This window comes from Sander vitreus, chromosome 10 (assembly GCF_031162955.1).
Source record: "Sander vitreus isolate 19-12246 chromosome 10, sanVit1, whole genome shotgun sequence".
Classification (NCBI taxonomy): domain Eukaryota; kingdom Metazoa; phylum Chordata; class Actinopteri; order Perciformes; family Percidae; genus Sander; species Sander vitreus.
The window spans coordinates 18,430,867-18,457,042 of record NC_135864.1 but is presented as its reverse complement, the minus strand read 5'-3'; the positions used below and the strand labels follow the sequence as shown (position 1 = coordinate 18,457,042).

Below are 26,176 nucleotides of genomic sequence, written 5' to 3'. Positions count from 1 at the left end.
CACTGACGAAGGCTCAGTCCTGCTATGGCCACCACCACCACCGAGGAGAGCTCTCCTGTCCCGGCGACCATAGCACCCCGGCAGCCTGACTTGGAAACTAGCGTAGAACCCGGCTCAGCAGCAAAGCCTGAGCCCAGCGAGGCCCAACGTGACGGGGAAGAAAAAGAGGATGAGGAAGAGGAGGAAGGTGCAAGCTCTGTGCCAGGGCAGGAGAATGCAAGAGGGAAGAGTCTGGACCCGGAGTGGGTGGAGGAGAGGTTCAGGATCGACAGGAAGAAGCTGGAGAACATGTTGTATGGTGAGTGAGCTGAGATGTCAGATGTACATTTTACTGTCAATACCATGCACCTGGACTCCATGGTTTTCCACTGACATTGTTATCAACTTCATTCTCACATTCCTCTATGAGCTGCTTTTTCTGATGCCTATCATGGCCTCCCTGTGTGCTATTCCTCACAGCTATCTACCTGACCCTGTAGATGGCTGTGTGTCCTTGTTGTCACCATCATTATAACTGCCATCCGCTTAACTCCTGTTGATGCATCATCGTGATTTATGACCTGCAATGGCTTACACATTTAGAAGTATTTTGTGCTATTATCATTCTTGTTGGTGAAGCAGAGGTAACTGCCTCTGTTAGTTATCGCAGCTTGGCAGGTTTATGACAAATGCCTCCACTGTGTTACTGAGGAAACTCTTTCTGTTTGTGCTACTGCTGCAGATAGAGGCCTATGTTTGTCTGTTTGCCCTCACGCAGACTCTTGATGGGAAAGCTGGAGTGAATTCAGCTCAGATAACGGTGGGCTGTTTTAATGTGTGTGCATGTGGGGCTTTGCTTTTGTGGCTGTTTAAGCAATGTCAGTCAGGCAGTAAATACTGTATCCGTCCCTTTAGGTGATAACCTGCCAGACTGCACTCTGATAGGCCGAGGAGAGATCTTTTTTTTTTCTTCTTTTTTTTTACACATTCCTTCTTGATCTTGCAGTTGTTATTTAATTTCTTGGTCAAGTGGGAGGTCTTTGCGTCAGCAAATGCCGTTGACGTGATTATCTGTCTCTAGGCTAATTTGTGGTTGCCCCCCCAACCACCACCTTCTCCCTCCACCCCACACTGTTCTCTTGCCATTCCTCAGCTCTGGCCAGCGTAACCCATAGTGATAAGGGGGGCGTTCCAGGGCCTCCCCCCCGCCCCGTACCCTGTAAATGTCACCGTGGAGCGATGGCCTTTTAAAATTGTTTATGTTCCCAGCAACCTCTTGTTCCAGTCGCTTAGCAAATTTCAGTCAAGTCAACATTTAAATGTTGACTGGACACACATGCTTGATATTGAACACTTGTGTTGTAAACAGAGGAATGTTGTGCTGCGGACCAACACAACATGACAAATCACACTGCAGGAATATTGAAATGTGTGTTTATCTTTATCTTTCCTTTTTGATGTTTGATTGCTATGTGTCTTTCAGCTCCAAAGCATGGAGATGGTGAGACAGGAGAGGAGTTTTTTGAGAGAGTAAGTCCACAGTGCATAAAGCCTCCTGGTTAATGTAGCTTACAAATCAGTGAGCGCATCTCTGCCTTCATTTTAACATTTGTTCCACACTCTGCATCCAGTGATTACAGGTTTTATGAAGGAGATAATTGCAGTCTTTGAAATGCAAATGAGGCATTGTATTCTTAGGTCGACGAGATCTGCTGTGTGTGTGTCTGGATGCATTTATGTGTGTGTTTTGATTGTATGTGCTGTGATTTGTGGCATACAATGAAAGCTCTGTCTTTTTTTTCTCACCCTCTCCTATTGTTTGTGCTTCCAAAGGTGATGAGAGAAACTGACACTCAGGTGAAATGGCCATCCAAGCTGAAGATTGGAGCCAAGTCAAAGAAAGGTGACACATTCTTGATATTTTCAGTCACACCATATCAGTGCTCTGTGTTTCGTCACCTTCCTGTTTTCTATGTTTCTATGTTTACTGTGACATACTCCAATGTATAGAATTTAAACTGAACTCATATTTCCATCTAGATCCACATGTGAAGGTGGAAGGGAAGAGGGCCAATGTTTTGGAAGCCAAAAAGCAGATACTAGAAGTTCTGGAAACCAGGGTAAGAGCTGTGACATTTGATTTTCACAATTTGATGATGTGCTTTTACATGTGCTCTACTTTGCTCCTGCCTCCTTATATAAGAAGTTGTTTTGAAAATATTTTTGCTATAACATTTAAGTTGTAGGAGGGTGAGACTTTGCAGCTGCGGCGTGCATACTGGCTGGATCTTTTTCATGTTTCATGGACATCTGAAGGCGACTAAGTACTAAAAACGTAATCTGCACAAATGACATGGCTGTTTATATAAAATCCAGGTCAACAAGGTGACTCTAAAGTTGGACGTGGCCTACACAGAGCACTCTCACGTGATCGGGAAAGGTGGCGGTAACATCAAAAAGGTGATGGAGGTCACATCTTGTCACATCCATTTCCCCGACTCCAACCGACACAACAGTACGGGGGAGAAAAGCAACCAGGTAACAATCTTTAATGCGGCATTTTCACGAGCCACTAACTGCAGCTTTGAAGGAAACAGAAAACAAATTCATTTAAATATTCATTTGTTTTTTAAACATTAACCAGGTCTCCATCGCTGGACCCATAGAAGGAGTGGAGGAAGCCAAGAGGAGGATAAGAGTGAGTGGTCCATGTACAGTCTGAACAGAGAAGACCCAGGATAGATTTGTATTTGTCTCAAAACTTAATTTCTTCACTCCTGCCAAGACACAGCGATCAATAGAATAATTAATAGAATGGCTGGCACGAAGAAGACACGTAGATTTGTCAAAAAGCCACACTCTGTCTCACGTCTTTATTTCATTCCTTCTCTCCGTGCCTCCTCTTCATCACACTTTTTCCATCCGATCTTCCTTGTCTTAGGACCTGCAGCCATTGTCTTTGACCTTTGACCTCCCAGTCAGCCTTGTGCCCCAGCCTCTGCCAGATGCAGGCTCACCACTCATCCAGCAGGTTGTGCAGACTTTCGGGGTCAGTGTGAGCTTCAGGGCCTTGCCACCTCATCCTCAGACACAACCCAACTTCTATGAAAGCTGCTGCACCGTCTGGGGCCTGCAGGGAAACACAGCTGCTGTAAAGGTTAGTGTTGAGCAAAATATGAAACCTAGTTTACAGTTTATACGCATTACAATAAGGTTTAATTAATGTTTAATATCATTTTGTGTATTTATACATCATCACCTGGCAGAAGGCGACCTGCATCCTGATGGAGCTGCTGCTGGGGTCAGAGGTCACAGGCGGTATAGTGAGCAGCCAGATGGATGTCACCTCCCAGCAGCATCTCTTCCTGTTGGGGCAGAATGGAGCTCACTTCCTGAGCGTCATGCACCAGACCCAGACTCAGATCATTCTACCAGACCTCAGTTCTCCTCAGGGCCCTCCGTCACTGCTCATCCAGGGCAGCGCTGACGGAGTGTGTCTGGCTCGGCAGCAGCTCATGGTACAGTGAGCTGTTTTGTTTTTGTTAGGGTAGACATGTTGTAAAGAACAATCCTAAAAGTTAGCAAGTGCATTTGTTTGTTTAGTTTTTTATGCTTGCGTATGTCAAAATGTATTTTTCGTCCTTGTTTCTTGTGTTTTCTTTATCTGTTGTTATTTAACATTCTGCGTGGCATATGTGTCTCTGTGTGCACATCTAGGACTGTCTGCCTGTGTGTTTGATGTTTGACATGCGTGAAGATGGGGAGGCAGATCCTTGTAAACTGGCGCAGATGATGCAAAACCTCGGAGTCTTCATTAGTGTCAAGCCCAAAGTAAAACAGACCAGCAAGGTACAACTTTGTCAATGTAGCTTTGCCATCTACAATAAAAATGGTAATTTTGTTGTTTTGTTGCCTGCTCGGCTCATCTTTTTAAATTCACTTTCAATCTAGGACTACACTATAGAGCTTATGGTTGCTTATTTTCATACGTACCAGATTAAATAAGAAATGTCTTTTGAATGTTCACTTTGATTTTGGATGCAAAACCTCTCTCCCCATGCTGTGTTGGGTTGAATTCTTATGTAAAACTCTGCATTGGTGTATGTGTATCAGTCAGTGGTGGTGAAAGGTCTGGAAAGAAACATCTCCTGTCTTTATGAGGCCCGCCGTTTGCTCCTCGGGTTAGATTCCTGTGAGACTGCCAAGGTAACCGAAATGACCCCTGACCCCGTGTTAGCCGGCAGCGGGCTGACCAACTATTGGCTCAACATGTTGCTGCAGCAGCTTCGTCTCTCTGAGCAGGGTGAGCAGACACACGTATATGTATCTCTGTAGGTGTGTTTCCATCCAAAATGTCATGGAAATTGGAAAGCTACTGTGTTAAAAAGTGCAACATAATTATATATTTTGAATTCTGTAATCATAAGTGTTTTGTGCAGTCTCTCTTTATCCATACAAAACGATTTCTAAATCCAAATCTATATGATTTGACCTCTTAAGTGTTTTCCCCCTGTTTCTGGGTTTTTTATTCAGGCTGTGTTTTATGCGCACATTCAAATTATGCATTGGATGGAAACTTGTGTCTTGTGTTTTACCTTGTGTCTTTATTATGTGTCCCTGTTTTATTCAGTAGTACAAAGTTGTTCATGTCCCCTCTTGTTGATCAGGCTCTGTGCTAGCTCCCGAGCAGCTGACTGGTACTAAGCCCCGCCGCTCACCTCCACCAGGTCTCAGCACTCACACTGATGAGGGGAGGACAGGACTGAAGGGAACAGACAGCCGGCCACTGGAGAAGGTTTGTTACTGTTTATAGTCAAACTGTTCATATAGTCTGCTATCAGTACAAAACAAACCCTTCCTGATAGAAACACCTCACTAGAAATCAACACAAAGCACCAAATTCTCTCCTCTCCTTCAGATCCTAGAAAATGAGGACCAGTCTGGCCAATCAGAGGATGAGAGCTCTAAGGTCGGGGTGATGTCATCGTCTGAGGTGTGTGATGCAGCCAGCAGCATCAGCAGGGTGGGATTGATGGGACGGAGAGGGAGTTTCCAGGGTCCTGAAATTACCAAGGTGTTCGTCCAGGGCAGACGCCATTCAACAGGGCAGGCGCTAACTTACAGGTAAGCATTCGCTGATAAAAACACTTGTTTTCGTCACTTGTCAGGTCATTGTGTTGGCTTACATTAATGTCCTGATGACTTAGTGTTAACTTCAGTGTAATTTAAACCGAAAAACCAAGTAACCTAAAAATAAATGTAATCTACGTGGGGATGAAGGTTTTGTCCCAGATTTTTGCCGCCTACAGTGTGGTTAATACACACACACACACACACACACACACACACACACACACACGTACACCTGCATGTGCCAGATCAGTCGAGAGAATACAAATCTTGCTAACACAGAAAACTCAGTTAGAGAAACCTTGTTGACCACATCTATATTTTCCTTTTCGCTGAGTCTGTGTCCTTTTTGTGGTTCTCTGGATAAAAAATGTTGCTGTGCAGTTTTTATGGAGCAGCTCTCCTTTAATAAAATCCATAATTATATAGCTTCATGACACTGTCTTTAAAATCCTGCTATAGTATTGCTGCTCTTGCTCTAGGGAAAGAACGTGTTGATAAGCTCTCAAATGTTGAACATAGCCATCACAGTTTAACATAGCCTTGTCTTTCTATCTGTGTGTGTGTGTGTGTGTGTGTGTGTGTGTGTGTGTGTGTGTGTGTGTGTGTGTGTCCTGAATGTGCCAGATTGCTGAATGCAGAGACTGAGGGAGGGAGGAGTGAGCGGAGGAACAGCCTGAGGAGAGATGTGACGCTGGCTCAGGATGTTTGCGCTGACTCATCCCAGGCTGAGGTGAGGAAAAACAGGAATTGCAGGTCTCTTTTTTTTGTAACATACAACCTTATTTGGCTATAACTAAATGGCAGTGGAAAGACAAGCAAGTCATTTTGAACCCCTTTTTGACACTTAAGGTTTTAGAGAGAATGACTTGTAGAGGAGGAGGGTGTATGAGAGAAAGAGACAGAGGAGAAAAGATTTAACGCCTTCAACTTTTTTTACATCAAACTGTAGAACAACAGGAACATTTTACATATTCATAATGTTATGTAACCTATTGATTTGCACATTCCTGATCCCAATTGATTTTGAGAATCAATTTTTGTTTTGCTTGCTACCCTGCTTATTTGTCATCTCTCACTCTCAAAGCGGAGTGTTAGCCCCCCCGCCTGTGCTCAGTAACCAGAGAAGAAATAATTCAATTTCATGGAATATTTACCCCCTCTATTTCCTGTTTGTGCGTTGTAGGAGTATGACTATGAGAGGAAGAAACTACTGGCAAACAGAGGTTAGTGCTCCTAAATGTTTAATATTTCTTTCTTTCCTTTCTTACTGTGGTTTCAAGAGCTCTGCACAGGCTTCTGCAGCAACAATTAGGGCATTGCTAACCAAGAATTTCTTTTCTTTATTGATCTACTGTATAGTTGCTGTATACTGCAGATAGATATATTAAAAACACATTTTGCAGGGAGATTTGGCCCAAACATTCTTACTGTATATTGTTGTTTTGCTTGTTAAACAGCCACCTATATACAGCCAAGCTGTTTTAGTTCATAAGTTGAACTGAAAAGTTTCAGTTATATTGTTGAGAAACATGATTTAATGTCATGTGATTATCCAGAATGAAGGTACCTATTTAGTTTATTAAAAAATGTTATGGAGGCTACACATTAATATCCTGGGCAGAGGCAGGCTTTACATAGAGGGGGCCCATTTCACTGCCAAGACAACTGATGAAGGGGACCTGGTTATGGGCTGCACTGTGCCAAATTTATAATAGAGTATGTGTATACACACACACACACACACACACACACACACACACACACACGCACACACGCACACACACACACACACACACACACACACGCTTGTACGCACACACACACACGCATGCATGCACGCACACGTGCACACGCACACACACTCACACACACACATACAACACAAACACACGCACACACACAGACACACACACACACACACACACGCATGTACGCACACACACACACACACACACACACACACACACACACGCATGCACGCACACGTACACACGCACACAGCACTCACGACACACACACACACACACACACACACACACACACACACACACACACACACACACACACACACACACACAGGAAACAGTACCTCATCCATCATGTAGAATGGAAGATCTGCAGCCAAATGGTACTAAATTCCCTTAGTGTTGCTTTATGGGATTATGAATTAGCAGTTTGAATGGGCCATCTGCCTCTGCCTGTCATTAAGACACCCATATGCCAGTATATGAATGGGACATTTACTCACAAACACACACACATACCATTCAAGTAACAACCCACCAGTTATAATTGGTCCCATTGATATTGCACTCTTTGGAGTGCTGCTACAGTTTTTATCACACATTTACATATGGATCCTGTTCTACTGCCAGAAGAGGCCCAGTGTCACTTGTTTGTCATTTGAGAGTGTGTATCTGCCTGTCTCAGTCTCAGCAATTTGAGTTTCATTAAGTATGCCACATGCTGGCAAGGAAATGCACTGTCCGTGATTCATTATTCAACACCTGAACCCAGCTTGTCCAATTCAGACTATCAGAGGAGACATGGACAACCTGCAATGCATTTTCATGATGGGTGAACTGAGGCTATATGCATTGTTGTGTGCTACAAAAAGTATCAGTGTGAATTCTAATTATTTTTACTCAATGAAGCTTGTAAGCACAGCTTTCTGAAAGTGTGTGCTCATTCAAATATGCCTCCTAAAAGCTGCTATGATCTATATTTCTATGTTACAATCAAATGAGTATGTGTAATGTGAAAGGTGACGCTCGTAGTGACAAACCCACAGCGAATTATTTCTCAAATCTGCAGTTTCCATCAACACCAAGGAGCAGTTAAGCATCTTTTAGCTCATTTTTGTTGTAACTTTAATATTTTAGTTCACTCTCAACTCTCAACTGTTGTTTCCAGACTCAACAGGCAGCTGTTTTAGCTAAATGCTCTGTTAAACCCACTGTGTTAGCAACTAGCTGGCAAATTTAGCAGCTAACGAGATAGATCTTTCTTTCAGGAGCAGCAAAGCAGCTGAAAGAAGAGTAAATATTAGATTAACATTTTCAGAGTGGCCAGAAACATGACTCTAAAATGAATATTAATATCACTCCTGATGTCTGAGTGTGTAAATCAGCATATGTAAGCTAGCACATGAGGTGATGAGCTTGAGTCAGCTGTTCTCAAGTAGCAAAAACACATCTGTTAATTCAGGTTTATTTTCCTTCTGTGTGTGTTTGTATTTGTTATGTCAGCCATGCAGAGGAAGCCTGTGGTCACAGAGGTCCAGAAGCCCACAGACACGTGGAGTGGCCTCGGCTTCTCCAAGTCCATGCCAGCTGAGGCGGTCAAGGAGCTCCGCAACATCAGCCGACGCAGCTACAAACCCTACCTGAGCATCAGCAATAACCAGCAACAGGTACAAATGAGCTAACCTAATGTCTGGTTTAACAAACTCAAATAAAAAGGACTTCCAACTTAGCATGGTTCATTTTGCTTGTTAATTGAGACTTGACTTCTATACTTTTGCTGAACTTGCTAAATTCTTTTGAGCGGCCAAAGCAGTTTTTTGTTGCAGTGTGGTAAAACAAGCACCCCTATTGCGGCCCACTAATACAGCCTCATTTATTGGTGTTGCTCTCTAACAGTTTAGAGCATTTATCACACTGTGGGGCAAGCACTGCCAATTTCTACGCTCAATTACCTGGAGTCTGATACCATCGCCTCAGTCAACACAGCCACTCCTTAGCAGCCTGTTTTTCCGGCTCTTTAAAAGCCTCCTGAACGGTTTCTCTCCGACTGTTCTGTAGCCAATGATGTAGATGCAGACTCACTTAGGCTAATAAGGGCAAGAGGCATTTCTCCAATAAGTTCACTTATTTTCTGAGACTCAGGCAGCTGGGAGGAAGCATGCGCTAGGCCCACCACATTGATAATTTCCAATGAGAGAGCGCTACTATCACAGGTCAGCCAACATTGGCACATGAGCTTTCTGACTAAACCTTTGGATGCTGTCTTATGTTCACTGAAACCCTCTCACACAAGAGAATATGTGATCACTTGTAACAATTTGTCTTATGACCTCTAGCACTGACTAAGAGAAGAGAGATGAAAGAAGGGAGACGTACTAGTTCATATCTAATGCCGTTAGAATTTCTGTCTCCTTCTAGACATGGGCTGCTCAGATGGCAAAGGTGTGTAATGGGAGCAACTGTGAGAACTGGAGGGACAGACGTGGATCCGCATCTTCATCCCTGCCTGTCCCTTCCTCCTCCTCTTCATCCACCTCTTCCCCCTCCTCACCCCCGTCTACTTTCGCATCATCCACCTCCTCCTTCCCTGCATTTGCGTCGTCAGTGAACAGAAGCAGAAGTGACAAACCCTGTAAGTCTGACATATGTGTGTTTTTAAGCTCGACGAAACAGTCCCTGCGTTACCAATAACCATACTAGCATTCTATTTAGTATGCCAGAAAAAGATAGCATGTCAAATGCAGTATGCCAAAAAAAATAGCAGGATTTCCTACTGCATTTGGTCAGATTTTGCAGTATGCAAGCCAGCATGCTTTTCTGGGTATTCTGACCCACACTCTTTCAAAGGGTCAAAGTTCAAGGCGCAAAGTTATGAAGAAACAGTTTCTCTCTGCCACCTTTAACCTTTTCCTCTGGACTTTGACCTGTGATGTCTAGCGGAGAGCTTCCCAAGCAGCAGCAGCTACTTTGAAAGCGTATGCTCATCGAGGAGGGCGTCAACCTGCAGTCAGAGGAGCCTCTCCCCCCAAATGATGGATGACCTGCCTGAGCTTCTCAGCCAACTTGGCCTAATCAAATACATCGATGTGTTTGAACAACAAGAGGTAAACTTCTGTAGAGACTAAATGAATCTTCTCTGAGGCAAACATTTATTCATCACTTACACATGCAACACGCTGTGTGGGGGAACTTGCCTCAGAGCCTGAAACACAGACATACAGCACACGAACAAGCACACACTTTCCCCCAGGAAAAAATTGTATGCATCATGAATGAGCATCATGATACAACTGCTATCTGTGCTCATCCAGATTGACTACCAGACATTCCTCACTCTGTCTGATGAAGATCTGAAGGAAGTGGGCATCTCCACCTTTGGAGCCAGACGCAAGATGTTATTGGCAATCTCAGGTAAGAATCTGATGTGCTAGCTTGGATTCAGATCTGCTTCTCCATATGTTAACGAAGTCGGAGGCACCCGCCCCCTCTCGTGAAATTGATTAAGTAATTTGTCTTCCTATCCAGACCTGAACAATAGTAAGAGGAGGCTCTCAGATACTCCGGCAGTGAAGCCTGGCTACCTGGAAGGTGGTGCTAGTGGTCGACTACCGCGAATCATGGATCTAGAAGTTGCTGCTCAGAGTAATCGCTGGTGAGAGGAGACGCCCACCAGGTCTGAGCTCCATTTGACCGACGTGGAGCTATTCAGCCTCTAAAAAAGTATACAGTGATGCTGTTGCCAGTGCAGAGATCAAATATGCTTGTTATTCACCATAAATGGATAAGCATGAAATTGCCTGACAAGGAGCAAACATTATGTAAACATTTTAGTCCAGTGCCTTAATCTACAGCCATACCCCAAAGCGTTTTATACAAAATCAAGACAAGGAGGTCTTCCCTTCCAAACCTCTGATTCTTCAAGAAACAAACTGTATGAAACACAAATAAAACATGTGACCACATGTGACATATTGATCCTTTGTGGTGTCTTTTATCATCATAAAGTGCCTTTCTTATGCAAACTATAATGCTATGTTTTGTGTTTAAGTCCATGTTAACCACTACATTTATGCAATTGTAAATAGATATTTCCAAAAATAAATGACATTGTACTATGATAGTGACAATAAATAAAATGTTGCTGTTAAGGTTTATCCATTGAGAGACTGATTTTGTTGGGCCTTTTATGCTTTCCTTGGAGAGTTGACAGGAAATGAGGGGTGGGGGAGAGAGAGAGAGAGAGAGAGAGAGAGAGAGAGAGAGAGAGAGAGAGAGAGAAGAAGCGATGTCTGGTGACCGAGGAGGAGAAAGCTGAAGAAGAAATGGTGAATTACAAAAAAATACCAGGGGTAGTATTGCAATTATATAACTATATGCACCTTAAACCCCTAAGCCACCAGGGCAGCCCTCAGAGCAGTATTTTTGATTCAGAAGCTCATGTAACCAGCTGTAGTGTGAACTGGTCCTCTACTCGAAGCCAGGCTCAGACCACCAGAGGGCACTGGTGTCCCACACTGTGCTTATAAATTCAAGTCACATTTGTTTTGGACTTGTTTCAGGAAGAAACACAGTGACAACAGCATTAGAGCTCCCAGTGGACAAGGTGGAGTAGCAACAATCAGATTAGGAAAAAATGAATTAGAAAACCCAAATAGGTAAATGCATTTATTGGTGTGAGGGTAATGTGACACTCCTTTTAATGTGGTTTGGTCTCGCCTGACTGCTCACCTAAAAGTTCCAATTTAATTTATCACTGTTGCCAGGAGTGAAGCCACTGGAACCGCATATGAGTTGTTTCCTGTTTAATTTATTTAGCAGAAGGCTACACCCAGCAATTTAGTGATTTCAGAGGGACCTCACTGGCAGAGTATTAACAAGAATGGTATCATCTTGCTCTAAATTTGCTAATTTGGAATAGTGTTGTTGGTTACCACATTGAAGCGAATGATCCAAGAAACCTCCACCGGGGGGGCATGTGGGGGTCTGTTCAGATGCTCACCAAGCTGGCTGGTGCAGCGGCAACCGAGCATGAAAGAGAGCGTGAGTGGAAGTGGTGGGCTGTGACAGATTAGGGAGAGATGATCCCTACTTATTACAATGTCTCTGCCAATTACATGTGCAGGCTTAAGACCAGTGATCCTCAAATCTGGTCCTCGGGCCCTGGAGCACTGCTGGATTTCTTTCCTGTCAGGTAGCTAATTGCACTCCCCTGTGGTTGTGGGTCTAAATCGGTCCTTGATCACACAGCTAGAATGAAAACTACCTGAAAGAACCAGCAGCAGTATCTGGACCCTGAGGACTTTGGAGAGCCACTTGGACTTTTCACCTGCTAAAGTGGCAATAATGGCACATGGCCGAGTTATATGGTAGGCACGCAAAATTAAACTGTGAACAGACTCCATTTGCAGCCTGGTCGTTTTTATTTAAGTGGTCTAAAGTTATCAATATTAAGAAGATGCAGTATAAGTTAAAACTTTATATTATAGGAGATCTGAGTGAGGATATTTTCACAATAATAGATCAAATTACTTATATTAACGAACCCACAGTTAATATTTCTCCACACTCTGCAGTTCCTCTCAGCTTTAAGGAGCGTTTCAGTATCTTTCAGTTTATTGTTTTTGTTCTTATATTGAAGCTCACGCTGTTCTGCACCTCGCTATGTGTGCGTTCCCAAAGTTAGAAATGGTTATATTCAATGGTTAACCCCTCATCAAAGGTAAAGGTCCTTCTAATAGCCCTCTAATAATTAAGAGCAAAAATCAGCATCTCACATTAAATGGCAACCTGTATCAAGCTGCTCCATTTTATCCCAAAAAAGGACCACCAATTGCTTAAACCCCCCCACTCGTAGCCAAATCACTGGTCTCCATGGTGACCCTGGGCCGATGGGAGGATTCACCTGAGAGGTAAGCCAATAAAACAGCATGGAACTGAGTGGGAGAGCGGAGGGAAATAGAAACAATGAGAGAGTGTGTGTGTGTGTGTGTGTGCGTGTGTGTGTGTGTGGTAACAATGAGGGTTTTAAGTGAGTGCTGGTGTGTCATAGATCTGCCTAAGTTAGGAGAAAAAAAAAACTGCCATCAAAAATGCAAATACTTGGATATACTAGGATTTCGATTATTTGAATATATATCCATCTTATTCATAGCCCTGTAAAACTTTCTGTGAATTATGGGTGCAACTTCCGGTCATTTCTTAAACCGGCATCTGCGAGAGTTAGCGGTATGCTTCAGGTACGGGAGATATGACCGTACGTCTTTGTGCTAAGCTAAGTTAGCAGGTTGCTGATGGTGGCTTTTTTTACTGAACAATCATGAAAGTTGTATCAATGTAACATCTAACTCTCGATAGGAAAAATAAATATTTCCAAAACTGGCCAAATTTGAGGTGTGATGCAATCTCGGAACACAATGCCTATCGGTCTGATGACGATTTAGCCTCTGGGGGCAACAGCCAATATTTTGGGGCGTTCCTGTGCAGCCAGCAGATACGGTATCCAGGCCAAGACCTCCTCTTCTGTGCGCCGGGTCCGATTAGCAACTTGACACAGGAGAATGGAGTTGAGAGATGACTAATCTATCAACAGAAATAAATAAAAAAGCTGGCTAGCCGATGGTTTCTGAGATAGAATTTCGGCTAATGCGTTCTGTCTTTTTGCTCCCCACCTAGACCTACACCTTTACCTGCATGCAACCAAAGCCCACTTCAATGGGATTGGTCAATATGGTACAACTCGGACTACAAAGGAAAACCAGAACGTTTCCGACATCGAACTCTTGTCCTACAGATTCTGCATCCATGCAGATATATCATGTAGATCAATGCATATGCAGATATCTGTTTATAGAGATTATATAGGCTATGTTTGTACGTCATTTATTTTCCAAAAAAGAAAGGAAAAAGACACTGCTTCCAATAAAAACACTTGTAACATACTGCTAACTCTCACAGACGCAGCTTCACTGAAAGGAAAACTGGAAGTCGGGCCCAGAATTCATGCAAGGTAAGCATTAAGGTGGAAACAATGCAGGAAAAATACAGCAGACTGCATGTGATGAAAGATGAACGAATGAGACATTTTCTTGACAGCCTTTGTCATGTAGCCTGATGACAAAAGACACTGCACTAGCCAAGCTCCCAGAATTGGGTGATTGTACCCTGCGCACAGCTTCTGGCATAATTTGATGCACAGTTAAGCCCATTGTCTATTGTATCTGACAGACGGTGTTGTGAACTGCCGAATAGGCCGTTTCAAGCCAGAAGATTCAGTCATCCTTTTAGCCTCCGATTGTTGGTACAATGTGTTTTTAAAGTGGTGAGTGGGCTGTTTCAAGGCAGTGGGGTCAGCTGTCCTATTAGCCAGCGATATTACAATAACACTCATTAAGCTTTTATGTTCTTTTGGACACTGCTAGCCTTGTGATTCTCCTCTCTCTCTCTCTCTCTCGCTCTCTCTTTCTTTGCTGCTATCATTTATATCTGTTTCCAACAGGAGAGGCTGCTTTCTCAAGGTTGGAAAGGTCAGAATTGATGGAGGGCTTTGATTGTTCTACTGCAGAGAAGCTTGCGCTTCAGAGAAAATAAAACCAAAAAGCATGAGAAACTCATATAAATGGGTTTGTGGTTTCACAGTGAGGAAAGAGATGTGTTTTTATTTCATCATGATTTGGTGAAATAAGATGAAATGCGTTCGAGGCTTGTGCTGAAAATGGTACATCAGGAGAACAAGAGACACATGGACACAGACCTATAAGGTTCAAAAGACACCCAAAGTGCCACTTTACTTAAATTTCAAAGTTACAAATAAAAGTTCACTTAGTTGACATGGTGAGGATTTCAATTTTAAATCACAAACATATCCAGTGTTGGGAGGCAGAACAGAGCCTCTTCTCTGCTCGCCCAACTTCATGTGTCCTCCCAGCTCAGGAGCAGCTTCTTCCTCTAGTGTCTATGCACAGTTAAACAGCCTCAGAAGCCCTACTGATCAATTAGTACAAGAATAGCTGGCTGGAATGCCACAGATTTGGACTGTAGGCCTTGCAGTTCACTTTACTACACTGCTATCGCTCTGCAATGCAACTTCCTACCTCCTGAGATTGGGAGAAGAACCAAAAAGACACTAGACAGCATCAACATAGCAACAAAGTATTGTAGCAGCCAAATAGGCATCACTTTCTGTTTGAGATGCATAGAGCTAGACCTCGCCAGGTAAATCTCTCTTTTACAGAAACACGATGAGAAACATGCAACAACAACAATACATCATTAATCTCATTGCTTCCTGGGCTTTCTGGGACATTCAAGATCAACGGTTAAATAATTTACAATCCTCCATGAAATGAGAGAGAGAGAGAGAGAGAGAGAGAGAGAGAGAGAGAGAGAGAGAGAGAGAGAGAGAGAGAGAGAGAGAGAGAGAGAGAGAGAGAGAGAGAGCATCTCAGAGCCTGGGAACATGTTGTGGAAACATCTTTGAACACTGTAAGGAGCCCGATGGGGGAACACAGAACATGAGAATGCAACCACTGATGGAAGTTCAGGGAGGGTTTAATCGACAATCTGGCCTTCCTGAAGGAAACATATTTACATCCAATACATCAGCTAATGTATCTGGGCTCACAGACTAACCAGAGGCTCTGACATGGACATACAGAGATAGCAGAGAGAGGGACAGGATAAGAGAAAGAAGGAGATAGAGGGAGTAATAGAGAAAATAGAGAAGCGTGTCCGTGTTACAAGAGGGTAAAGATCGCAGGTTTGGGGGAAGGTAGAGGCAGAAAGTGGACAGCTTGAGCAGAATTCAGGATCTTGACAGTTGTTGTTGAAATCTAATAGGTTCTGTGTTTTCCATCTGAGGAAAAAGTGAAACACATGAAGAGGAAGAGGTCGGATGAGGTTCACTGAAGAGAGAGATATGGATAAGGGACAGGGAAAACAAGAGCAAGCTCAGGAGCCAAAAGATGGACTGCTGCCAAAGTAAGTGGAGGAGGAGACATTGGAATGGCTTCAGATCTGTGCTGAGTTAACGGAGTTTCCTGGTCGGCTGATGGCAGAATTAAATGGAGCGGAGCTACCACACGTAGCCAGTCTCGTCATCCTTATCGTCTTCCTCGTCCTCATCGTCCTCGATGGCTCCTCGGGGGTGAAGCCGGCCCCGTCTCTTCTTCTGCCGGCTCCGCCCGCTCTGTGAGGGCTCCTCCTCCTGGTCGTCGAGGAGAATGACGGCGCCGCCACTGCCAAAGTCCCCTGATGTCTCCTGGTCCTCATCTGTTGGGAGATGCACAAACACAGAGAGGCTCCATTGGTGTCTGCAAGCTCAGTTACATCAAGTTACACCTGCAAACATTTTGGTGTTAAACTAATGTTTTTTTTTGCACTCACACTGCATACTGTGTAGCTACAGTGCAAAACAGGAGTCATTATCTCAGCTGCTGCTTCCAGCATTTGTGAAGTTGGGACTTTAAAATCCTTCTGAGTTCAGTTCAAAACAGCCTAGTTACACATGGGTACAAGTGTACTCTGGATGAGTGGCACTTACAGAGTTAAAATCTGTTTGCGACCCTTGTGTTTAGGCTATCGAGCGGAGAGCTGCTGCATTGCTACCTGTTTGTTTTATGCAAAGCCAAATGGGAGAACTCCAGGCTGCTCCAGCCTGAGGCCACTCAGCCAGAGTTAGATGAGCTTGTTAGACCGCAAAGGACTGCTGCTGTGTGTGTGTGTGTGTGTGTGTGTGTGTGTGTGTGTGTGTGTGTGTGTGTGTGGTGCAGGAGAGACACCTCATCAATATTGGAAGCTGCAATTACTGGCTTTGGACTAAACTAATCTGTGACTGTGAGTTGGCTGTTTGATTGGTAATCAGTATATCTGCCCGGATTCTTTCTCGCTAATTATTGTTATTTTTTACCACAATGAAATCCCTCGACCATTGATTTGCAGCAAAGTGCTTCTATTGGCTTTTTGACCATTCCCTTTGAATGTCCACCGCTGGCTTGTTAACTATGGCTTCGACATATCAAAGCACTTAATTAGATATATATTCTTTGTCTAAATGCATCTTCTGAGACGCCAACATCAGCCAGCATTATAAGTGTTTATTCTCCTCTAAAAGGTAACTCAGTCACTGCTACAAATTCATATTTATAGCAAATCTTTTGACACTGCTCTCTGCTGAAAGGTGTGATGGATTTTCCTACTTGACTTGCAAGACGCTGTTGTTTTATCAAAGCTACAGGAGCAGAATATCAGAGGCAGATAGAATCAGACATGTGACTGATAGTAAACCAGCCAGACTGGCTCCAGAGGCATGCCTAATATTATCTATTTCCAAAATGATCACTGATGCATAGATACCGGTAAATATAAAGAGAGACAGGGAGAGATACTGAGCAAAGAAATAGAACCAAGTTGGAATTGTGGTTCTGTTCGTGTTTCAGTGGTACATTGTGTTTTAAAGGTACAGTAAGAGAAGCTCTGCAGTCTATCTTGCCTGAAATGAACGACATACAGCAGTCGACCTCGATCAAAGCATTAACTCTGAAAACACAACCAACACCCTTGATTAGCCATAAGTGAACATGTGGGTGTGTGTGTGTGTGTGTGTGTGTGTGTGTGTGTGTGTGTGTGTGTGTGTTGCGGTCTTACCGCAGTTAGGGTTGCCTTGTTTTCTGGAGCCAGCGATCTCGTTGCCATATTTGTCCACACACCAACACTGGCCGGTGCTGCTGTGACACTGGGTTGGTTTGAAGTAGCCCTCCTCGGTACAACGGGGAATATAAAAGCCTAAAGATGGAAAGGAAGGAGAGGAAGAAAGGAGGGGAAAAGGTTAGAAAAAGAAAGTAAACAGCATTATAAAAAAAGTGGGGTGGGGGGGTGTGGAGAACATTAAACTGATAGAAATAGAGGGCAGAATCTGATCCCTCTTCAGGTAAAGTGTCCTGTAGTTGTGGCCAAAGTTCTTGTGTATTCACAGAGGCAGATAAACAATCAGTTAGTGCTGTGAAGGTTGCAGGACAACAACCATACATCTTGTTTAAGGGGAAGAAGTCACTTTCAATAACGCGCACGCACAAACACACACACACACACACACACTTAGTTGTTACCTTTATTTGACCCAGCCCAAGCTCATTTTTCAAGCTGTTTTGTCGTGAGCTGGAACATGAACGATCTGCCCGGAGGCGACAGATGACGTGTACAAAATTGCAGAATTTGCTTTATAGTGTGTGCGTACCATATATTAAATGTTACTGATTTAGTTTCTCTGCTTGAAACTATTGTAAAGAGATACAATTTTTCACGCTAGTGTTCACATTACAGGTGGCCATGTTGGTTTCTCGGACAGGAGCCTGTGACTGACAGCTGTCAATCATCTCAACTGACCTATGAGGCTCTTCCTTCGACTCTGGTTCTGGATCCTGCTCTTCTCAGCTTGGCAGGGCAGTCCTACAACCAGAGAAAATACATAATAGTTTAATTAACAGAGCTTGTTTTTCTACCAGCATAATTTCACTGAAACAGCTTTCTCTGTCTTATGAGCTATTCTTCTTACGCTACTCTAACATCTTATTGATTTCTTATATTGGTCACTAGGGGTGTGCAAAAACATCGATTCACATTCAAATCGCGATTCAAGCTCTATTGATTCAAAATCGATCTATCGAATTCCAAAAATCGATTCATATTTTTTTATAATAAAAAATATAAATATTTTATTTTTAATTGTATGTCTCCTGTCTCTTGTTATTTTATTAACTGCTTGTCAGTCATCTGTAAACCACTTTGAATTGCACAAAACTGTATGTCGTAGAATCGTTATTCAAGAGCCCAAAAGTAGAAGGAACATGAGAGATCAGATGATTTTATCATATTATGTGTAATGAATAATTGTAGGTGAAATTGCAAATGAATGCAACAATGTCTATATTGTGTCTATATATATTATTTTTAATTGCATAGAAAACCTGGGTGTTAGGAAGTATGCTAATTCGGTGTTGAACCAATAAGTCATCTGCAAACATATTGAACAATTCCACCAAAAAGACTCATCAGATCTCAGAAATGAAATTAGGTAGTAAAGGGTCTTCATAAATGATCAGAATGATGGGCAAAACTATGAAAATGAAATGACAAGTTAATAAAAGACTGATTTGCTTTTCATGTATCCATTGGTTTCTATTCACGTCAGTACTGACTGAATACCTGCTTGAAGTGAACTTTTTATTACCTTTTTTTTAAGTTATCATAATGCGATAATTGATGTCCCCACCTTTAGCAACACCCGTATTTATCTATAAACTCTTAATTTCCTTCCTGCCTTTGTCCTTTTGATTTCAACGTCAGTTTTTTATTCAATCCTCTCCCCCTCCTCACCCTCAGGTTTCTGAAAGCAGTAGCACCACTCATTGTTAGACAGCTTTCCGTCCTTGAAGGAGTCACAGGAGTTGAAGAGGGGCTTCATGCACAGCTCATACTTGTCCAGGTAGATGGCACTCAGCTCTGATTGGTCCAGCAGGAGGTCAAAGTTCATGTCAAGCTTGTTGAACATCCAGCCAAGTGAGTCCTTACAGATGGGCAAGATGCTGGTGTCAAAGTCTAGAGGAGAAAGGAGACAGAGAGGAAAAAACAGATAAAGGAATTGTGGAAAATCTTTGAAACTGCAGAACATCCAGGTCACCCGCATTTTTTATCTTTTTCAAGTATCAAACTGAGATCTGAGTGTATCTGAGTGTGTGCCGTGGCAGAGCTGACATGTGTTCAGACATGTTGACATTACAGAGAACAGAGCAGGGTCGCTCGCTGTCAACAGCTGCCCTCATGAGGACTGAAAAACGTGTCTGTTCAACAGGAAAGTGCTGCGCACGAGCGCACACACACACTGCGTGTCACTATCTTTGTGGGGACCCATCATTGACATGGTTTTTGGACCCCACAAATATAGTTAAACAAGAACACACACACGAACACACACACACACACACACACACACACACACACACACACACACACACACACACACACACACACACACACACACACACACACACACACACACACACACACACACACACACACACACACACACACACACACACACACACACACACTAGGAGGATGTACTCACGTCCAGTGGCGGAGTCAATGCTGTCAGAGGATTTGAGGTCTCTGTTGGCGTCGAGGTGGAGAACTCCAAACCAGTCCTTTAGTCTTGCAGCCAGACTGTGGAGCTCTGTGTCGGTGCAGGCTACACACACACATACACACAATAATGAGGAGAGGGGAAGCTGTCAATCTACTGCTGTCATCAGAGGAGAGTAAAACAATTATTGTCTTGCTCCTTATCAAACTTTCATTTTTCTGCTGTGTACTTTTCCTCTCGGTGTTCTTTCTTTTCCGTTTTTTCATCCAACTGTTCTTCTTGAGTAAACACAGTGGAGTGATAACACACACTGAACTGGTTGACAGTTACCATAGGAACCCAATCTAACATACACACACGCAAATACAGTGGATTTTCCTCATCATGTGGGAAACTACACACACACACACACACACACACACAGACCAAAAATGTCATTTTGCAGTGGCCACTACTAATACATTTTAATGGAGAAGCACTTGGCCCCCCAGGTCGGGTTCTTGGACGGGGTGAGAGGGGTGAGGAGGTTGGCGTCGGTGGATCTGAGTTTGCGGGTAGGAGTATGATAGTTCAGGAGGTCGGTGATGTAGTTGGAGGCTTGTAGTTTGTGGAGGTAGTAGTACGTGAGAATTTTTAACCGGATTATGCACGATAATACTCCTTTGCACAACTAAAAATAAAGTTGATCCAACACTGTCATGCAAGTTGATGCTACTCTCCATGCTACTGCTCAAAAAGAGCACAAACTGAACAATACAAATGATGATATGCCTAATTAAAAGTATAAACCAGCCTATGTTGCTGCCTAAAGGATCCCTTGTTCCTTCAGCTCTGTGGGACTGACAGGGTCTGCCTGCAATCCAAGCAGCCTCTGTCTGTCTCTCTCTGCGTCTCTGTCAATCTCCGTCTCCCTTTCTCTTTCTCTCCTGCATGTGATTGACATATTTTTTCCTCCATTCTGTTCCTTTTGAAAGATTAATAAATGTGCCTGAAGGACAAGAGCCATTTTCCACCTCGTGCTGAGCCTTCCAATTCAAAACGCTCCAGCTTTTTCATGGCTGATAGAAAATGCAGAAGGAGGTTGTTAGCATTGTGTGGGAGTGGAGTCTTTTAGCAGGTTGAGAGGTGTTTCTGTTTTTGTCAAGTCACATTCCTCATTCTGTTTCCAAACCATGTTCTGTGTCCTAGCATGGATGCAAACATGTGCATACACACACAGAGACACACCCATACATAAACATTTTATAGTAATAGTTTGGGACTGTGCCATTATTGCAGCTGCTATAAAACAGAGGACGCCCCAGGTAACAGACTGGAGCTGAGGACAGGACTGATAACATTTATCGTCTGGCTATCTGTGTGACATTACCCCTGGAATCCCAAGGTGGTCTGTGTTTATGTGTGTGCGTGTGTGTGTGTGTGTGTGTGTGTGTGTGTGTGTGTGTGTGTGTGTGTGTGTGTGTGTGTGAGAGAAAGAGTGTGTGATAGAACCCTTCAGGACCAGACAGATAACATTTTAGAGTGCTCTTCATTTCCACGGTCTGGAGCAGAGAAAGAGAGAGCAAAATACCAAAAGCCACAACAATATCTGTCTTCACCTCCTAATTACAATTCTTCCTCTGGCAGAAGTGGAGGCTGTAGCATGCAGGCTTTTTGACCCACACAGAGTCCCCCCCCCCCTTATTTTACTTTCTGTTCCCACTCCCTGCTATTTAAATCACTCTCTGCTTTTCAATTGTTTTGTTGCCTTTAAGGACTTCTTGCTCATTTCTCTCTATTGCCTATTCATGTCCAATCTCTCTCTCCTCTATCAATTTTCTGTGATTCAATAGAAGCCACTTATCCCACCTAGCTGTACCTATGCGGTTTCTTTTAAACTTGGAGGACCACTTTGATATGCCCAGCTCTTCTATTTCTTACTCTCACCTAAATTGCTTTCAGGGCTTCATTTCCCATCTCCCCCCTCGCACATCCCCCTATTGAGTCCCAAGATTGTTTCAGATGGGCCCGACACTGCTGCCTGTGTAAGGACTCCTTTTGTTGTGCAACGAGTTGGAAAGCTGGAGCTGAAAACATTCATGCACTGAAGGACACAACACGCAGAGATAAAATGGCCTGCTTACCATTTTCTCTCTCTCTCTCTCTCTCTTTCCGTGCCACAGCAGGGCCAGGCAGGCTTAAAGATGTCAGACACACAACCAATATCAAAGCCCATCCACAGGCAGTTACAAATTACAGTTATGGCAGAAGTGGACGATTGATGTGGGATTCAACAAGTGATGTTGCTGCTGTCAGTAGAAAACCTGATCAATTGTCTCAGAACAACTTTACAGAACAGCACTCAAAGAAAAAATGGATCATACAGTACCATGACTGTAGCCGAGGTTTCTTTTCTTCTAAGCCTAACACTAAAGTCACATATGCTCACTATGATTTCTTTTAATGTAGTTTGGCTGATTTCCTACTCCAAAACACATTTAGCACAAGCCCTGGTATATCCATATTCAACCACTCTCCAGTCAGCCTTATCTTCAAGTTATTTTGGTCATGTTGTCCATGTTGTTCAGCAGGCTATAAACAGACTGCACATGTAAAAGGAAACAGGCATAACATGTATGCCTATGGTATCCATATAAACAAGACTGCCATACTAGTATTTTGCTTGCATTCAGTTTGAATCTGCTTTTCAAATGCTGTACACTAAATCAGTGTTTCCCAGCCTGGGGTTTGGTATTCCTGCAAGGAGTCACAAAATGAATCTTAGGAGTCATGAGATGATTAACAGGATAGGAAGAAAAAAAAACATAGTTCTGCTGTTTTTTTCTCTGACATTTTCTTTGCTGTAAATGCTGATAGTTTCACCCTCTCAGGCTTAAAAACATTATTCAAATAAAACAACAACCAACAACCTGAGAAAGGAACATTCTTCTTGCGCACAACTAACAGACATATCATGCAACATGTGATAAGGAGCCTAAACAATTGTCTCATTTTAAAGGGTCATATTGCAGAAAGGTTGGAAACCATGGCACAAAATAAACAATTTGCCTGGCTGATTATGCAAAGCCTTCACCATTATTCATTTGACAAAATATGTTCCCATTATTAATTAACTTTTTGTTCACATATCTACGATGGCTGACAGGGGCTCATGTTATACTCAATGAAGCAGATATTAATGTTGCAGTGTTTTTTAATTAATTTGGCTATTGTTCAATTTATAGCTTTTTTCCCCAGGGCTTTATAATGCATTGATTTCTCAAAAGGCCCCTTTTTTTAATTGAAAACTACAAAACAGACCAAGCAGTGATATGAAAGAAACTGGGAACTGGTGTGTAAAACAAAGAATAAACACACCCTTTCACCATGGCAAGCACTACTCATGACTTCGCTTCCTATGATAACTGATGCTATCTGCTCCACTTCCAAAACGTCACATATTGTTCGACAGTTAACTTTTACCAAGGATGAAGTGGTAGTAGACAGCTAGACACACCAGCTGGTTTCACACAGGAGAAGAAGAAGTATCGATCAGAGCTGTGAGGCAAATATCAAACACTGAATCATGGCTGGGAATTACCTTCATATTCATCTTCCTTCCTCTCTTCTTCCCTCTCAACCAGCACTTTCTCACTTCTGCTGTCTTTCATGTCTGCAAACTCAGATCAGCGGAAACTGGCCAAAAACTCCACAAGCCACCAATTTTCCATAGACTTACACACACATAAACTACTAACCGTAAATGGCAAAGTAAAGCTAAACTGCAAGCACACGAGATATAATGTAGAAACAAGTTTTCTTCTTGTTATGTGATGAACTTCTACTAACAGACTAACTGATTCATTCAGGACAAAGAGCTACATATACAGCAGGCTAGAGGAGTGCTTCTTTGTTGTGTCAATTAGAAAAGACAATGTGCCATGAAGAAGCAGCTTTAGTTTGCATTTTGGGGAAGTTGTGGACAGTAGGGTGAAGACAAAGTCACCGCAATGAATCAAACCACTACTCACTGAGATGCATCATCATCTGAATCACGCAGCATCTCTGTCTCCTATGAACCACATTTTTCCAAGGATTATATTCTTGGAAGGTGAGGGGAGACACACCTCACATATTGATAACCTCCGTTATAAAGGTAAGGGAAAGATCATGGTCTTTAGATTCTGGTTGAAGTTGTCGTCGATCTGATTCATAATGAGCCATGAAGAGCTAATGCTTCATGTACATTCACGTTACATCCAGCAGTTTTCTTGCACGTAAATCTCTACAGTTATGACACTAAATCTATAGTGTACTATGAAGAGCATGAAACGCTGCTGCATCTTGTGGAAATGAAACTGATGTGTTTTTTTTTTATTTTTATATCTAATCGGTACTTATAAAGTATCTTATGTAATGAAATCACCCCGTTTAACAAGGCATACCAAAAATATGCCATACCCAGCGACATATCAATCAATCATTTATTCATTATTAGGTTTGTCAGAACTGTCAGTTTAATCAACAAATTATGTCCATCTTGTTCATTGGAGATGATTTTAGTTTTGCAACCGTCTAGCTCCATCACCAGATGTTGTGCTTGTGACTGCAATTAGGAGGTGATTCAGTGCAACATTCCCAAATTATGTATGGTGGCAATCCCTCCAGGCTGGTTTAGGTAAAGAGATAAATGCGTCCTCCAAACTTCCTAATATATAACTCCAACCATCAGGAGAAGTCAGGCTTTGCATCCCTCCATCGGTCTCCTTTATCATTGATACATGATTAATGAAGTTTGTCATATGAAAGAGAAGGAGTGGCTCTAAATGTAGACAGACGAACAGTGTGTGATGATCACCTTGAGACATCAGGAGCATGTCTGATCAGATTAAGATGAAAGGCAGATGGAAAGGGAGAGACGGGAGGCGGTGGAGTGAGGTGACACTTTTTAACAAGGTAACAGAAGGAGAAAGAATGGACTAAGACAGTCAGATAGGAGATATGAGGAAGATAGAAGGTCAGATTCATTAAAAAGATACAAGGATATGTTTGATTTTCTTTGCCTCAAGCTATCAGCTCCCAAAAACAATCTCACTGGCAGTGAGTTAAGGTTAGCCCAGATAATGATCAGTAATACACTGTCTGCACAGAGAGGGAGACAGGCAGAGATAGAAGTGAGTTAGATACAAAGAGAGAGGCAAAAAGAGAACCATGCAGTTTAAATTTCAAGACTGTTTTTGCAAATTTAACTTGTTTTACTAAGAATTCTCCAATAATTTGCTGTTAGGACATGGATGTACAGTAGGTTAGGTTTTGATTGAGGTTTACAGTCAGGTTAGCATGAAAAATAGCAAGTGTGAATTAGTGAATGGATATGACGAACAACATCACAGATATTCTTTTCTCTAATCTCAAACATGCACACACTACACGATTTGAAAATGTGGCGACCTCTAGCTCACCCAGTAAGAGTGTGCGCCCCATGAAGGCTGAGTCCTTTGCAGCTACCTGGGTTCGAGTCCGACCTGCGGCCCTTTGCTGCGTGTCATCCCCCATTTCTCTCCCACCTTTCCTGTCTAGCCACTGTCACTATCTAATAAAGGGAAAAAATGCCCCAAAAAATAATCTTAAAAAAAAAAAAAAAGATTTGAAAATAATTGTGCATCACACACTACAGGATATTATTAAGATTATCGTGCCAGAAGGAGCAATGCACCACCTCACGTGATCTCATGGGGAAGCAGATGTAAACAAAATGGAGACTGATGTGGGGCAACAACTTGTTGTAGCGTTAATAATGCTTTGCAGAAAGAAACACAGAGGTAAAACGAGTGTGGATTAAAAAGTGGTTGGGGAGACACGGTCAACACAGGTTGTCTGTTCTTGGTTCTTCAGCGAGAACTGGAGGTGAGGGTTCCGTTTTTCGTTGCTTGGCAACACCATCAGCTGCTATTGAGAAAGTACTGACGTAATTATCCAGATTTTAACTCCTAAATATCAAACATGATTGAAATTGTCGGGGCAGCCCTGATGCAGCTGCAAACAGTTTGGGAGGTTTAAGATTGGATGTGTAATTCGCTCACATTACCAGATATTCTGGGCTGAACATCGGAACTGATCCTGGTCCTGGACTACAGATTTCTCTGCTGATTATCAGGAGGGGGGAATTGGGGATAAATCCTCCCGACTACTCCTGTAGTCTAAG

At 42.8% G+C, this 26,176-nt stretch overlaps 2 protein-coding genes across 2 annotated transcripts in view; one reads left to right on the top strand and one right to left on the bottom strand.

Annotated features, from left to right (window-relative positions):
* On the top strand, nt 1–10,957 carry bicc2 (bicaudal C homolog 2). Its single transcript, XM_078261461.1, has 19 exons — nt 1–298; nt 1,463–1,509; nt 1,813–1,882; nt 2,020–2,099; nt 2,356–2,517; nt 2,624–2,677; nt 2,921–3,136; nt 3,246–3,497; nt 3,697–3,828; nt 4,093–4,282; nt 4,647–4,774; nt 4,898–5,103; nt 5,737–5,842; nt 6,296–6,335; nt 8,361–8,524; nt 9,276–9,489; nt 9,795–9,961; nt 10,169–10,268; nt 10,383–10,957. Exons 1-19 carry the CDS (start codon nt 25–27, stop codon nt 10,511–10,513), a joined length of 2,733 nt encoding a protein of 910 aa, XP_078117587.1. The 5' UTR covers nt 1–24; the 3' UTR covers nt 10,514–10,957.
* Nucleotides 10,958–14,616: 3,659 nt separating this feature from the next.
* The window catches only part of spock1 (SPARC (osteonectin), cwcv and kazal like domains proteoglycan 1), a 55,624-nt gene continuing 44,064 nt past the window's right edge, over nt 14,617–26,176 (bottom strand). The window contains exons 7-11 of the mRNA XM_078261455.1: nt 19,978–20,097; nt 19,227–19,448; nt 18,237–18,299; nt 17,499–17,636; nt 14,617–16,124 (exon numbers count right to left, since the gene is read on the bottom strand). Of these exons, the coding sequence (XP_078117581.1) occupies nt 15,928–16,124; nt 17,499–17,636; nt 18,237–18,299; nt 19,227–19,448; nt 19,978–20,097 (740 nt within the window). The 3' untranslated portion in view covers nt 14,617–15,927. The remainder of the gene's footprint in view (nt 16,125–17,498; nt 17,637–18,236; nt 18,300–19,226; nt 19,449–19,977; nt 20,098–26,176) is intronic.

Coding starts and splice junctions, on each gene's coding strand:
- bicc2 (XM_078261461.1), top strand. CDS start 25: ATGGCCACCACCACCACCGAGGAGAGCTCTCCTGTCCCGGCGACCATA. Junction 1,883..2,019: donor TGGAGCCAAGTCAAAGAAAG/GTGACACATTCT, acceptor ATTTCCATCTAG/ATCCACATGTGAAGGTGGAA. Junction 9,962..10,168: donor ATGTGTTTGAACAACAAGAG/GTAAACTTCTGT, acceptor GTGCTCATCCAG/ATTGACTACCAGACATTCCT.